The 17348-nt window shown below is 39.2% G+C and overlaps 1 protein-coding gene across 1 annotated transcript; it reads left to right on the top strand.

Moving 5' to 3' along the window:
- The first annotated feature begins 722 nt into the window (after positions 1-722).
- LOC125093087 (Y-box-binding protein 1-like) lies at positions 723-1852 on the top strand. Its single transcript, XM_047717774.1, is given in 2 exon segments — positions 723-1527; positions 1530-1852. Coding segments are annotated over 2 exon segments (972 nt in total). The 5' UTR covers positions 723-878.
- The last annotated feature ends 15496 nt before the right edge of the window (positions 1853-17348 follow it).

Here is a 17348-nt window from a genome sequence, read left to right on the forward strand (position 1 = left end):
AGGCCAAACAAAATGCATTTGTTGGTCAAATTTGGCCTGTAAACTATCAATTGGAAACCCCTGGATTAGATAGTCTCTAAAACTGTTTTCTAGCTCCTCAACTGTGGGAAAATCTAAAATGACCTTACTTTCAGGACCTTATCTCTCAAATTGTGGAATTCTAAACTCTAGGACTGACCAGACATAAACATAAGCTTGCACCAGTAGGTTGCTCAGAATGTCCTTCAGATTTCAGCAAAAAATACTTCATCTGTACATACGATTTATCATATTTTTGTTGACCTTCTAACACTGTAAGGTATGAGACTGTCCAATGTGGTAGAAGATGAAATTGGTAATTTCTCAGAATAAATAAATCATTGCTTTTATCTTGATCCAAATTTAAATGATGTTTATTGGTATTAAAATTAATGTCATCAGGGCAATACTATATTGAAACAATGTGTACCTACAGTTAATATCATATTCAACAGTGAAAAGCTAAGATCAGGAACAAGACAAGGATGCCCCCTCCTGCTACTTTTATTCAACATAGTACTGGAAGTCCCAGAGAGAGCAATCAGGAAAGAAGAATAAATAAAAAGCCTCCCAAATTAGAGAGAAAAAGTAAAATGGTCACTATTTGCAGATGACATGATACTATTATATATGGAAAGCCTTAAAGACTCCACCAAAAAACCGTTAGAAGCAATAAATGTAAAGTAACAGGATAGATCCCTCCCGTCCCGCCATTCTCGCTCGTTCGATCGGTAGCGGGAGCGGAGAGCGGACCCCAGAGAGCCCTGAGCAGCCCCACCGCCGCCGCCGGCCTAGTTACCATCACACCCCGGGAGGAGCCGCAGCTGCCGCAGCCAGCCCCAGTCACCATCACCGCAACCATGAGCAGTGAGGCCGAGACCCAGCAGCCGCCCGCCGCGCCCCCTGCCCTCCGCCCCCCCGCCGCCCCCGCCCTCAGCGCTGCAGACACCAAGCCCGGCACCACCCGCAGCTGCTTAGGGAGCGGCGGCCCGGGCGGCCTCACATCGGCGGCGCCTGCCGGCGGGGACAAGAAGGTCATCGCAACGAAGGTTTTGGGAACAGTAAAATGGTTCAATGTAAGAAATGGATATGGTTTCATCAACAGGAATGACACCAAGGAAGATGTATTTGTACACCAGACTGCCATAAAGAAGAATAACCCCAGGAAGTCCCTTCGCAGTGTAGGAGATGGAGAGACTGTGGAGTTTGATGTTGTTGAAGGAGAAGAGGGTGCGGAGGCAGCAAATGTGACAGGCCCTGGTGGAGTTCCAGTGCCAGGCAGTAAATATGCAGCAGACCGTAACCATTATAGATGCTATCCACGTCGCAGGGGTCCTCCACGCAACTACCAGCAAAATTACCAGAACAGTGAGAATGGGGAAAAGAACGAGGGATCGGAAAGTGCTCCCGAAGGCCAGGCCCAACAGCGCCGGCCCTACCGCAGGCAACGGTTCCCACCTTACTACATGCGGAGACCCTGTGGGCGTCGACCACGGTGTTCCAACCCTCCTTGGAAGGTGCTGACAAGCAGGGTGCAGGAGAACAAGGTAGACCAGTGAGACAGAATACGTATCGGGGTTATAGACCACGATTCCGCAGGGGTCCTCCTCGCCAAAGACAGCCTAGAGAGGATGGCAATGAGGAAGATAAGGAAAATCAAGGAGATGAGACCCAGGGTCAGCAGCCACCTCAACGTCGGCACCGCCGCAACTTCAATTACCGACTTAGACGCCCAGAAAACCCTAAACCACAAGATGGCAAAGAGACAAAAGCAGCCGATCCACCAGCTGAGGATTCGTCCGCTCCAGAGGCTGAGCAGAGCCGGGCTGAGTAAATGCCGGCTTACCATCTCCACCATCATCCGCTTCAGTCATCCAACACGAAGAAATGAAGATGAAATTCCAGCAATAAGACGTCTCTTTTTTGGTAATGACAAACGTGTTTTTTAAGAAAAAAAACAAAAGCCTGGTTTTTCTCAATACACCTTTAAAGGTTTTTAAATTGTTTCATGTCTGGTCAAGTTGAGATTTTTAAGAACCTCATTTTTAATTTGTAATAAAAGTTTACAACTTGATTTTTTTCAAAAAAGTCAACAAACGGCAAGCACCCATTAATAAAGGTCTTAAATAACTGTCTTTGTGTAAAAAAATAATAATAAAATAAAAATAAAGTAACAGGATACAAAATTGGTATCGAGAAACTATTGCTTTTCTATACACAAATAATAAACTATCAGAAAGAGAAATTAAGAAAACAATCCCATTTATAATTGCTTTAAGAAGAATAAGATACCTAGGAATACATCTAACCAAGGAAATGAAAGACAAGGATACTGAAAACTCTTAAGACATAAATGAAAGAAACTGAAGAAGACAAAAGTAAATGTAAAGATATTCCATGCTCATGCAATGGAAAAATTAATATTGCCAAAATGTTCATACTACTGAAAGCACTCTATAGATTTGGTTAAATCCCTATCAAAATCCCAATGACATTTTTCACAGAACTAGGACAAATAGCTCTAAAATTTGTATGGAACCACAAAAGATCCCAAATAGCAAAAACAATCTTGAGAAACAATGAAGGCAGAGGTATCACACTTCCTAATTTCAAACTATATTAGAAAGCTATAGTAATCAAAACATTATGGTACTGGCACAAAAACAGACACATAGATCAATGGGATAGAATTGAGAGCCCAGGAGTAAACTCACAAATATACAGTCAATTAATTTACACAAAGGAGCCAAGAATATATAATATGGAAAAGGGAGTATCTTCAATAAATGGTGTTAGGAAAACCAGTCAGCCACACGCAAAAGAATGAAACTGGACTACTATCTTATACCACATATAAAAATTAACTCAAAATGTATTATATACTTGAATGTAAGACCTGAAACTATAAAACCTCTAGAAAAAAACAAAGGCATTAAGTTCCTTGACATCAGTCTTAGCAATGATTTTCTCCAAGGGCAAGGGAAATAAAAGCCAAAATAAGCTACTGGGACTATATCAAACTGAAAAGCTTCTGCACAGCAAAGGAAGCTATGATCAAAGTGAAAAGGCAACCTACTGAATGGGAGAAGATATTTGCAAATCATATATCCTATAAGGGGTTAATATCCAGAATATGTAAAGAACTCTTACAACTCAATAATAACAAAAATTTTCAATTAAAAAAATGTGCAGAGGATCTGAGTAGACATTTTTTTTTCCAAGAAGACACACTGATGGCCAACAGACATATGATCAGCATCACTAATTATCAGGTAAATGCAAAGCAAAACCACAATGGATATCCCCTCACACCTATTAGAAACAAGAACAACAAACAAGAACAACAAAACAAGAAGCAGCAAGTGTTGGAAAGGATATTAAGAAAAAGGAACCATTGCACACTGTTGGTGGGAATGTAAATCGGTACAGCCACTACAGAAAAGAGTATGCAGGGTCTTCAAAAAATTAAGAATAAAAATACCATATGATCCAACTATACCACTTCTGGGTATTTATCCAAGGAAAGTAAAAACACTAACTTGAAAAGATATGTGCACTCCACATCACTACAGCAGTATTTACAATATCCAAGGTATGAAAATAACCTAAGTGTCCATCAAAGCGTGGATGGATAGGAAGATGATACATACATGCTATGGAATCTTACTCAGCCATAAAAAAGAAGGAAATCTTGTCATTTTAAGCAACATGGATAGATCTTGAAGATATTATGCTCAGTGAAGTAAGTCAAACAGAGAAAGACAAATACCATGTAATTTACTCATAAGGAAACTACAAAACAAAACACACAAACAAAATTCATAGATATGGAGAATAGATTATAGATTATCAGAGGGAAGGGGGTTGGGAGGTAGGTGAAATGGGTAAAGGGGGTTAATTGTATGGTAACTAGACTTACTGCAGTGATTGCTTTATCGTGTACACAAAAATCAAATTCTTATATTGTACACCTGAAACAAATATGTTATATGTCAATTACTCAATTTTTAAAAAAGACAGTAAACAGATTTTTTTTTCAGTTATGAAACTTGAGAATAATAATGAACCGTTTTTGTTTTTGTTTAATACTAATAATATTATTTCTCACGATTCTGAATTAACTGCAGTTCTTCCCATCTGGGCCAGTGTGGCTAGTCTCCGTGGTCAACTGGTGGTGTGGCTGAAACTGGGTGGTCCAAGATGGCCTCACTCTCATGGGCAGGCTGTTTGGTCTAAGGAGGCTTAGCTAGAGCACTTGCCACTGGTCTATATAATCTCTCATCCTCCAGGAAGCTTACCTAGGCTTCTTCACATAGTAGCCTTAGGGTTCCAGAAAAAGAAAGAGAGGGGAAGCCAATTGGATCACCCATGTTACACATTCAGCACTCCTAAGGATTTGAATTTGTAACATCTAATCTACTCCAACTTCTTTCTAATTCTCTTATCACACCTGATAATGTCCTTTTGGCCCGGTCCTCAGACTTTTTCCCTCTCTCCCCTAAAAATCCACCCCCGCAACCCCCGCCAACTCCCCAGGCTTGCCAATAGCACGAATGGCCTCCCCATATGATCTTATGGAATGTGCAATTTTGTGAGACCATCACTCTTAAAGAACACATCTTTATTTTTTCTTTTCTTTTCTTCAGAAGCTGCTTGCATTGCCCTGGGTTGTGAGGTCCTTGGTAAGAATATCTCTTTTCCAGATTTCAGGTGTGGACAGATCTCTATTTTGTTTGGATGGCCCCTCAACTTACCTTAGGTCTTGATGCTCTTAAAACCAATCTTGTTTGAGACCCAAATAGCTATGGCACTGGACCCCTTTTGAAATATTTAGGGGCCACCTAGTTCTACCCCTTCTGATCTCTCTCTTTTGACCTTCTTATAGCAGGTAGGTCCTTTCTTTTATCAGAAGGAAAATTTTCTTTCTTTTTTCATTTTTTTAAAAATTTTACTTATTTATTTGACACAGACAGAGATCACAAGTAGGCAGAGAGGCAGGCAGAGAGACAGGGGAAGCAGTCTCCCCGCTGAGCAGAGAGCCCGACGTGGGGCTCAATCCCAGGACCCTGAGATCATGACCTGAGCTGAAGGCAGAGGCTTAACCCAGACACCCAGAAGGAAAAATTTCTTAAGTCATATTCTCTCTCTTCTTCTGCTCCACAAATTAAACACTCCTCCAAGCATTGGCTCAATATCCTTAAATGCAAGTCCTGAACAAGGTCTAATTTGCCTTGGGTCAGTATGAGGTCTAAAGGTCAAGCTCAGAGCTTCAATTTGATGACTACTTAAGAGGTCAGAAAGGAAAGCTTCATGAAGCCTCTCTCTTCAATAGAGGTTATCCAATAATGAGAAGAATAAAGTGGTAATTTTCCAAATAAGCTAATCATTGCTACTACCTTGGCATACATTCAAATGGAGTTTAACCACATTAAAAATTAATGTCATCTGGACGCAACCATGTGCAAATAGATTTTGTCTACTTATGAAATTTGGGAATGATAAGATACTGCAAGGTGTTTTTTACTGCCTCTAAAATGACTTTAATAACTTTGAGTTGACATCTTATCCAACCTTTGTTCAGATTGTTTGAATATAATGCCCTAAGTCCCTTAGAAAGAAAAAAGAAACATTAACTCAGTCACTACTTTGCCTGGCATGCTGTTTAATTCTGTTTTCGACTTGTTCAAAACAGTTTCTTGCGATAGCTGAGTAGTTTTTAAAATTATACTTGTTAATTTTTCCTAAGAAAGTCGTGGCTTTAGCATGCTATTCTCGTAATCTATACATTTAAAAGTTATTTAAATATGAGTTTTTATAGAAGTACAGAGATGGCTGGCCAGGAATTTAGTACTAAACTCCCGAACTATGGATAAACATAATAGCAACTTTATCATTTCAACCAAGCCTAATGTGTTCACCATAATTCATAAAGCATCCTTAGTCCATGATGCTATAAGAAAAGTCAATTAATGTTTTGGAGGTTGAGTCCTCCCATTGTCTGCCACTGAGCCTACTGTTTACTTAAACATTTTTGCCTTTTGTTACATGTCAACCCTAAATTATTTTTCATCATATAGTTGTATAGGTTTTGTTTTTTTTTAAGCTGGCTGTAAGGACCCACCAATAAACATCATTTCTGAGAAGTGAAGAGAAAAATACACAGGGAGCAGGAGAGAAAACAGCAATTGGAGTGTTTCTCAGAAAACAAGCATCAATAGAAACATAATATTTTAAGTGTGCTGCTGCTGGCTGGCCTGATTCCACTCCAGGCACCACAGGTTAGGAAACATGAGCAAGTGCAGTTCATTCAGCAGGAGAAAGGAATGAAAATGATGATACCGTGTTTAAAAAATAAAATAAAGGCCTGTGAGAGAGCTTAATGCAATTAACACACAGAAGATTTGCAGTGAGATGGTGACTTTTATGCATCTGTTTGACTGGGCTAAGGAATACCCAGATGGTCGTTAAACCATCACTTCTGAGTGTATCTGTCAAAGTGTTTTCAGAGGAGATTAGCATTTGAATCAGTAGATGGGAAAAAGGTTCCTCTCACCAGTGCAGGTGGATATCATTGAATCTGCTGAGGGACTGAGCAGAACAAACAGGGGAAGGGAGGTTCAATTCACGCTCAGTGAGACATCCATCTTCTCCTACCTCAGACCATCCATCTCTTGATGCCAAAACTTACAACATCAGCCCCAGATTTTTGGGCCTTTGAACTTGGACTGGGACTTAAACCATCAGCTCCCTGGCTCTTAGGCTTTAAGACTCAGACTGAATAATACCACCAATTTTTCCTGGTTCTACAACTTGCAGATGGCAGATCACACACCTTGTCAGTCTCCATAAACACAGGAGTCAGTTCTTATCATAAATCTCCATATGTGCGGGACGCCTGGGTGGCTCAGTTGGTTGGGCGGCTGCCTTCGGCTCGGGTCGTGATCCCAGCATCCTGGGATCGAGCCCCGCATCGGGCTCCTTGCTCAGCGGGGAGCCTGCTTCTCCCTCTGCCTCTGCCTGCCACTCTGTCTGCCTGTGCTCATGCTCTCTCTCTCTCTCTCTCTCTCTCTAACAAATAAATAAATAAGATCTTAAAAAAAAAAGAAAAAAGATACACATATGTGCATGTGTATCTGGTTCTGTTTCTCCGGAGAACCCTGACTATTATCTGGGAAATCCAGAACAACTCCTTCCATGTGTGGAAAGTAATGTCATGGGAAGAGAAATCAGCCTTCTTCTTCTGACCCTGTAGGAGCTGAGGTAGAAGAACCTCGGCTAACTATTGGGCAGAAGCCTCTTATAGGCAGAAATGTCCAAGGAAAGAACAGACTCTCGGGTCCCTAACATGCCAACAGACAATCACGGGGAAGCAACCACAGGATAGAAAGGGGACAAAAGGAATCTGAGCTTCAACGGCTGATTGGATGGTTGAATTTTAATGTTCTTTTGTCTCCTGCGGCCTGAGATTTGCGGTCAAACAGCATGGGGGTTAAGAATAGGCATCAGGCAATCCAGGTCTCTGCTTTAGCTCTCTGTGAAGCTCAGCTTCACAGCTCCTAAAATGCAATCCAGGTCTCTGCTTTAGCTCTCTGTGAAGCTCAGCTTCACAGCTCCTAAAATGGTGTTGACATCATAGGGCCACTTTGAGGGTTATAGGAGGTACCCATGCTCAGTGCGAGCTCGGGGCAGAGCATAACAAAGTATACTCTCAATGACGTTAGCTGCTACTTTTGTTACTAACCCAGCCTCGAAGATCCTTTCAAAGAATGATTCGGAAACCCAAAGACCACGAATTGATGGGGACACACCTTTTTTTTTTTCTTTTTAATGGCAGACACTGAAGAGAAGCATAAGTATAGAGCAGCTGTAAGAAGAAAAGAAGAATGGTGAAAAACCCAGAGATCTGAACTTTTAAAAAAATGTTTTAAAGATGCATTTTATACAAACCTTTGAAACAGGAGGGGTCAGAACAGTTTTTTAATGTTCTGTACTTGAACACACAAAGGAAATCTGACTGGAGGCTGGGCTCTCTGTTCTGGGTCTCTGAAATTAGATCAATAGCAAAGGAAGCCAAAAGGGAGTCTCTTCCCCTTAGGTATCTTCTACTCTCTTCCATTCCTGCCCCATCTGACCACATCCAACATTCTTCTTCGCTCCCCTGCGTGGAGCAGAGCCCCAGAGTTGCCCCTGAAGTTTTCCCCCTTCGCCAAGCAAGTAATATCGTTTCTGAGAGAGCCTCGCTGTTTTCGGTTTTGAGTTAGGATATGAGGGAGTTCCGCACGTGTCTCCCAAGGGTATCCTGACATCTGGTCTGGGAGTATTTTCAGCTCTGCGTTTTGGCCTGGAGAACACGCATCACTCCTGTTTGTTTTCTGGTTATTGGGTGACGCCTGCTGGCCACTAGGAGCTGTTACTGCCGTTCTCATTCTGTCTTGGCCTTCCGCGTTTCATTCCGGTCTTCAGCCTGTTAACCGCCACTTTCCAAGATTCAATTCACCTTGGCTTAGTTGTGATGGCTTCTATTAATACATGTTGTGCATTAAATGTCATTTTTATTGCGCGAAACTCAGAGTTTTTGAAAACTGCTTCTCATGAAATGATTAAATCCATAACAAAGGAAAACATCTTTTTGCTCTAGTCTGTGCTGGTGAGTCTTAATGATTCAGTGAGCTCATGCTGACAGAGATGACAATTTTTGTATTTGCTTGAAAAATACTAGTAGGCAACAAACACGAGGACTGCCACATTTTGAAGCCCAGCTGTCAGCGCACAAAACAACATTTGCTTAACTCCTCAGCCCAGTGCTCTCATTGATTGAACGAACATAGCTCCCCAACCATATAGCACAAGGTAATCTATTGCTCACACAGCCAGAAAGGACTTTAAATAAGGATAAAAACAACCCACCATTTTAGGAATCAACAGCTTTTATCTTTTGAATACATTTTTGTTTAGTGCACCTACTATGTAGAAGGCTTTAAATAAGTTAGGGAAGAGAATGGGTAATAAATGGAAAATACAAGAATACAGTCATCTCTCAGCAGCAACAATATTACATCTATGTATTTTGAGCCTCTTGCTCGTTCATACGTGTTAAATAATTTATTTCAGTGATTCTTAGTGTTTTCTACTGAGTTTCTCATTTATCAGACAGTGAGAGTAAAATGATAGCATATACTTAATTCCTTAGTATTGGAATGCCTGGCAAACCCCTCTCCCAGACTTGACAATTCACCGTTAACAAAACCACTTCTTTAAGAAGACTGTATTGTATCCTCCTATGGGTAATACCAGCCACTCATCCTAGCCAGAGGCAAGATGGGCAAACTTTCAGTTCAGCTAATCATAGGCTGTTTTTAAAATCTCTTTCAAGAAAATATAGAAAGATCATTTTCAGCAGTCTCTTTCTCACTCAAGAAAATGCAGGAAAAAGGAAAGGAAGATTGGGCACTTACTGGCTATATAGATGCATACGTGTGTGTGTGCGTGTGTGTGCGCACGTGTGTGTCCCACATATACAACAAATACTGATAAATAAATGTCCATACCTTCATGTGAATGGTATAGTTATACCGATAACTAAATAAGTTAATAGGATTTAAATGAGACACTGCCTGTTACCTTACGATTTTGCTCTGTTCGATTTCAGGCACATACAACATATCACCTCCCTCTCTTTAGACTTTGCAAACCAAGCTATTATTTATTCCATTTATTCATACATTCTCTTGAAAAGTCAATCCTCCACAGACTCTGAAATACTTTTGTTGTGTTGTTTTTTTTTTCCTCTGAATTCCCATCTCTGTTTGCCTTCATCTTCCTGGCAGTGAAATGCCTCAACCTGAATACAATATCCCAGGCTTTTTTGAAAGGTCTTCATGACTTTCTAATAGTAAAGACTTCGCCTAGGTTTTGAAAATCAGCCTATTTACAAAAGTAAATTCACAGCCTTATCCATTTAAAGTCTTATCACAACTTTTTTATTTATTGGCATGCCTTTTCCTCTCTCCAAGGTCTTTCTACTTTATGTGGTTCTTATAACATTTTGACCCTTTCAGTACACATTAATTTAATTAAATATTGCTGCTTCTCTGTATATTTTCTCTGGAAGTGTTTGATTTTTGTTGACTTTTTTTTAACCGTTCCTTTTATTGATTTCCAATACTTCAGTGACCCTTAGACCTTTGAGAAAATATTTACAAATCTACTCTGACTTCTTATTTATTCATGGCTCTTTCAGCAATTTTTTTTTTTGGTGTTGTTTCCTGGGTTTTTTGTTTTTGTTTTTTTTGCAAGTTCAAAGCCACTAACAAGAGCTAATAAGAGCACACCTCTGATCATAACTGAAAAAGAAAGGGAGAGTGGAAAATTGAAAAATATTTTTAGAATTCTAAAGACAGTCTTGACTTCATTACACATTATAAGGTATATCGTTCAGTGACATGATTATGGTCCTTTGGCTATATCTCTTTTTCAATCTAAGAATTTAAACTTTCTCTAATTTCACAGGAAATGAATTCTCCAAATACTATGGAATTTATCTTAATAAAAATATTTCTTTAAAAAAACCTACTCTGTTGTGTCATTTTATCATTCCTTCCCTTAGAGTGTCAGTGAAAACATACGGAGCAACCTGCATCTCACCTGTATGTTCAACTCAGCCTGGAGAGTGGCTAAGCTTCCTGGCTGTTTTTAAATCTTTGCCTTTCTCTTTCTTCTGATTAAGGTATAGGTATTTCCTCATCTGAGCTTTTGCCAGCCTTTACACAGTCTAGACCATTAAGTTTTCATTTTTTAATGGAAAAGTATCTCATGGTTGATACAAGCTTGTCTGTTCCTTTCTATCCGACAGATGCCTGTGTAGATAAGCTCCTGAATCCAAGATATGCACATACCATCCCACACTTTCAAGTACTAGGAAAATGAAAAGATATTTGAATCATCTCTACACCCATTTCTACAGATAAATCATTAGAAACTTTGTTTTTTATTTCCATAGGATTCTTCATATCTGTACTACTGATTCCAAATACCATAACATAGTATCAGATTTGTACAACTAGGATGGAGCTCAGTCTACCCCTTTTACGATGTAGATGAAGGACTAAATTATAGCTATAGAACACAAGTGACTTGTCCAAGGTCACAAAAGTTGGCTGATGACATAGCTAGGATAACATCAAGTCTTTGTATATTATGTGTGCTGTTGGAATGAGCATGGGGTGTTATATATGACTGATGAGTCACCTGTACCCCTGAAACAAATAATATATTATATGTTAATTAATTGAATCTAAATTAAAAATAAATAAAATATAAGTATGTATCCAACAAATGCTTACGTAGAGTTTACTTTTACTATAGACCAGATACAAGCTGAGTCCATTTTATAAGTCTTGACTCTCTTAAACCTTACGGCAACCTTATGAAATGGATACTATTATTATCCCATTTCAAAGATGAGGAAACTGAAGCACAAAGAGATTAAATAACTTTCTCAAGGCCACATACCTTGTTAGCAGCAGAGCAGGGACTGAAACCCAGGCAGTCTGGCTCCCAAGTCTGTGCCCTTAATCACTATGTACTCTCTGTCACAAATTTCAAGCAATCTGTTACATGTCATCAAGAAGTAAACCTGTTCCAGCAGACGCATAAATTACCCCAATACTGGCTGAGCCTAGCTCTCCGTCATCAATCAATACATCTTGGTTTCCAAAATTATCCTCACACTGGAAACATAAACAATCTCTCCAAACATTCACCTATAAAGCCAAGATATGCTTTATCCAGATGTGAACTCTTACATAAGGAAAAATATAAAATCTTACTCCTTTGCCCTCAGGGAAACAAAAACTGAAGCAGAAGGTTATAGCAGATTTTTGAAAATCACCACACTCCGTCTGCTCCGCTCACAGTATGTCTCTATAAGCTCCCTTCTGTCCTCCTAGTGGGACTGGAGCATTTCTCAAGCAAAGACACAGAGTAAACATCTTTGCATTTAGTGGATGTGTTCTGTTTCCCCTGTTTGCCTGTGGCTGCCTTTTGCTTTTCAAGAGCCTCTGGGATTGAGACATCATGCCAGGTACCTAAGGCAAGGCAATGCAGCAAATTTAAGTTGTGGTCTTAAATCATTCAGGGCCAGTCTTTGTCCGGATCTTCTCATCACACAGTGGCTTCCCACAAACAGCTTTCAGTGGCCACTGCGACTGAGAGAAGAATGACCCTACAATCAGCTGGTAAGAACCCAAGAACACTTGAAAACTCAGTTGAGTCCACTGTGCCAGTAGAGGTGCTGCTAAGAAGCCCTCAGCACCCACGATACAAACACTACCCTCTACTTAGATATTTATAACAACAACAACTATGGTGTCGGAGAGGTTTACTTCCGGGAACACAATAACAAAAGCACACCAGAGAAAGAGTATTCTATGACTTACCTCTTGCCTTAATAAAGTTGTGCTGGTAGAGTATAAGGAAGAAGACATTACTACGGTTTTCCCCTAAGACACAGTGCAACAATTTGAAAGGAACAACTATTCACCCTGTGGGAGCATTTACTGTCCCTGAAAAGTCAGAAATGGTTTGAGGCAATTTTGAAGGGGTTTTTGAGAGTTGCAGGGCAAACACCCTAATGGGTATTAAAGGAAGCAGATGTCAGGTGTGGAACTGTCTCTGCACACCACCCATGGAGTCAGAAAAGGCTGCCAGTGTTTTACCTCCCAGGAGCTGTGATACCGCCATTTGTTTCTAAGAGAAGAGGGCGCATATAAAAGCAGAAAAATCACACAGCACAAAGACATAGGATTTAGAGTGCCAGGGAAAATCAGAAACAAATTAAGGATGGATTCATAAAACAGTACAGGAGTCTCAAAAAAAAAGTAAAAGGAGTAAAATTTCTTTTTCAGACTTGTATAGCAAACACCACCCTTGTTATCATACTACGTGTTTGGATCTTTGTTTTACATGTTGTGAGTTGTCTATAAATACGACGTAGGGTTTTATTTTCTTTTCATTTCAAATTATCATTTATATTGAAATCGGAAATTTTAATCATGGTGCCACCTCCAACCAAGGGAACCACACTTACAAGTGTTTTGAACAGGGATAGGTACAGAGTGGATGACTGAGAGAAGCAAGGACAAGCCCACAGGACTGTCCCAGCCCCACTCTCTATCCAAGCAGAAGATGGTGACTAGCAAAGCCAGTCTGTGGCTTCCTCCACGTTTTGGAGGAAGAACCTGAGTGGTCTGGGCTATGAGTCAGCGGAAAGCGGGAAAAGACCTTGTGAACCCAGGGAGGGAGTTGCTGACCATTGGAATGGCCTTGGTTCCTTGGTTTTTCTGTGTTTATTCCAATCTGTGTGTATCCTTAAAGTGAACTTTATTTTTTTTTAAATCTAGTCCGTATCTCATCTAGTCACATCTTTGGTTCCCTGCAACCAAAGTACCCAGTTGAGCACAACATAAAATAAAATCAGTGACATATCCATTAATCAGAATAGTCCTGGATTTTATGTCCTGACTGTTCTGATAACATCTTTGCTCTGTCCCCCATTTACACACTTCATCTTGCACCACACACCCCTCAATGTCACAATTTTTTTTCCACTTACCTCCCTCTGTCTCTTGCATATCCTTGTGTGTGTGTCTCTCTCTCCCTTTTCTTCTCCCTCCCTCTCTCCCATACTTCCTGTAATTCTTTCAAGGGTCAATGTCATGGCTAGATCCTACTGCTCCCCTTCTATTTTTCCTTCTTCATCCATTTCCATCCAGGTTTTTCACTAATCCTCCCAAAGTCAACACTCTATGCTCATGTCATGTATGCTTAAGGAGAACACTCTTCCTTAAGGTTGAAGATTCAGTGCACAGCTTAGGCAAGTATCGGATATTTCTAAAATCTCGTTCTTTACGCAAAACCATATCAACTCATTGCTATTCAACAAAGTGCTAAACTTGGTTTTCCATATTCAAGACAATTTCACAAACGTTTATACCAATATGTTCAATAGAGAACACCAGAATGGATAAGAAAGGACCCCAACAGCCAGTTACCTTACAATCTGGAAGGAAGACAGTACATATGGAGAAATAATTATCACTCTGCAGAATATAACTGCCTTGCTATGATGAGGGAAGCACAGAAGGCAGCAAGGTTCAGCCAGGATTCTAGCTGCAAAAACATGACCCAACTCCTCCAGTGTGTGCACACCTGCTTCATATAACGTAACCCACATATCACAGCAAAAGTGGACCCTTCTTCATAGGTATATGGTATGAAGACAGGCATTAGACTTGGTATTTTTGAGAATAAGCCAAAGAAGGCACCAAAAAAGTTTTCAGTATTGGTCTAAAAATGACCTTGTTGGAGCCCAAGGGCAAATTTCAGAATAGGAGATAGTGATCTTTAGTCCCAACCTTTTATCTATCTGTTCTTCTCTCTTTTTACGTGTCTTTTGAAATAAAGGACCCTTGGTTCTCACTTCACTTTCAACTTGCTTGTTAGCTACCAAGTCCAGGATGGGGCCCTTCCCAGCATGGCCATCATACTTCCCTATCCTCTCAGCCTATCTTTCCCAAGTGTCCTATTCCACTATATTTTAGCCAGGTGTTAGGCAATGTAATTTTCTATTCAAATAGTCCACAGGAAAGTGTGAACAACTGGTGAAACTTAGGCATTTTTTTTTCAAACTTTATTGATGAATTATTGACAAATACAATTGTATATATTTAAAATATACAGTGTGCTGACACGAGATAAACATATATTGCAGAATGATTAATAAAGATATTTGTTTTCTGGATGGCAATTCACATCAATCAAAAATTTTCAAATTGATTCTGATGACTAAATAATATTCCATTTTGTATATGGACCACATCTTCTTTATCCATTCATCTGTTGAAGGGCATCTCGGCTCTTTCCACAGTTTGGCTATTGTGGATATTGCTGTTATGAACATTGGGGTGCATGGGCCCCTTCTTTTCACTACATCTATGAGAAACAATCTGGGGCTCTCAGAGGGGAGGAGGATGGGGGAGGTTTAACAGGGTGATGGGTATTGAGGAAGGCACATGTTGGGATGAGCACTGGGTGTTACACGTAACTAATGAATCACTGAACACTACACCAAAAAATAATTATGTACTATACAGTGACTAACTGAACATAATAAAAAAACAAATTAAAAAAAAATTTTCAAATTGATAGAATGGATATTTTAGATATGGTCCTTCAAATTTATATCCTATTTCTGACCTTACTTTGTTTGGTTTTCCCTTACTACCCAGCCCCCCACCATCCCACCCTCACACATGCAATCTCTGTGTCAGAGAGATACAGGGGGAATCTCTGCCCTCATTTGAGAAAACTGACCTCCAACCCTAGAAAGAGGTAGTAAGAACCTAATTAAACATAACTAATATGTAAGCTCCCATGTCATTTCTATATAAAAATTGAAATTAAACATACCAAGACTTTTGTGACCTCCTATCACTGCATAAAAAATGACCTAAAAACTTAGTTGTTTACACCAATAAACATTTATTGTCTCACAGTTTCTGTGGGTCAGCAATTCAAGAGTGCCTTAGCTGGGTGGTTCTGGCTCAGGGTTTGTTGTGAGGTTTAGTCAAGTCGTCAGCTGGGCTATGGTCATCAGAAGTTAAATGAAAGCTTGACTGAAGCTAGACTTGACTGAGACTCACTTAGATGGCTATAAAATTTGTGCTAACTTTTGGCAGGAATATTCAGTTCCTTGCCTGTGAACCTCTCAAGAGGGTCTCTGAAGGGTCTTAATGCCATAGTGGCTGGTTTCCACCTGGGTGAGTGATCTAAGCAAAAGGCAGGCAGATGCAGTAATGCCTTTTATGACATGGTCTCAGAAAATATTCATCATAATTTTCTCTACATTTTCTTGTTTAGAAGTAAGTCACTAAGTCCAATCTTATTCAGGATAGGAAGTGGGAAGTTTAGACATTACCTTTTGTGATCAAAGGAGGACTATCAAAGAATTTGCAGACATTGTAAAGCCATAAAAATCCCATGACCACATACATCTTCTATCTTTTGCTTCCCCTGTCTATTTAGCAACATATTTTATTGAGTAAATACTCTATTAAGCAAATATTTTAAAAACATTAAGTTCCTAGATTTTAAATATTCTCATAAGCCATATATGATTTTCAAATCTTTATTATTAATCCCTTTCTCCAGTTTTCCATAAACTTTCTCAATTCCAAATTACACAGTGTTGTTCAAAAGTAAATCTTATGCGTAATTTGGGATTCAATTATACAACATTGCTGCTATGAATTGACAGTCATAAAACTAATTTTAATTCATTCGTATGTGGCTAAGTAAAATATTGTATGAGGTATTAGATCAAACATCTGTTTATTGCTTTTCACTACTACTTCAGTAATCGAATTATTTTTGGAAAAAGTAATCAAATTAGCTTCTCATAATTATAGACTGTTGATTGTTCATATTTCATGTCCCTCACAACACATGAGAGTGACTCTTTTTCTACAAAGCATTTTTCCATTATTTTACTAGAATCTAAGGAAATCTTATTTATCCAAGTGACCTGCTTCCACAATTAAAGTCTGTCTCTTAAGAACAATGACAAACAAGGAGCATTTATCTTATTGTTTCAAAACTGAAGGTATATTTCTCTTCTGGCTGATTGATTTGTACTGCTGAAAAACAATGACAGGTATTCTCAGGAAATATAAATTTAAGTAAAGCAAGAGTCCATAAAGCAACCCTGTTGATAAATAGAAATAAATCACTGCTTCCTCTCTTCAAATCAATAAATTGGGTTAACAGAATGACAAAGTCAGACAAAGTCAGAGTCAATGTATCAAATTAGGTCAAACCACCTTCCACTTCAGTGAAAAAGTAAGAAGGCCAGATGTTTAATGTGTTTACTCATTCAAGGAACAATTGAATTAAGATTTCAAATACTCTAAACACTGAAAGGATTATGGTTACCATACTTTTTTCAAAATAAAACTAGTATCTACTTCCAATACAACTAAGTAAGTTCCTCCTGGATCTTCTAGATATTAGCTATGAACTGTGGGCAAAATAAAATAAAATAATAAACTAGAGGTAGTGGACGATGGAAAAAAAAACAGGCAAATTCTGAAGGAAAGAAAAAATTAGAAGAAACAAGTACAGACTATGTTTACATTTTTAAATGGCTTTTAACCTGTGAGCTGGATGAAGATGGCACCACGTAAAGTAACTAAAAGTTTGACATAAAAACCGTATTTCTGGCCAGAAAAAAAAGAGCACAAAGTTTATAACCGCAGATACTTGAAAGTAAGGAG

The sequence above is a fragment of the Lutra lutra genome, chromosome 2, assembly GCF_902655055.1.
Source record: "Lutra lutra chromosome 2, mLutLut1.2, whole genome shotgun sequence".
In the NCBI taxonomy this organism is placed as follows: domain Eukaryota; kingdom Metazoa; phylum Chordata; class Mammalia; order Carnivora; family Mustelidae; genus Lutra; species Lutra lutra.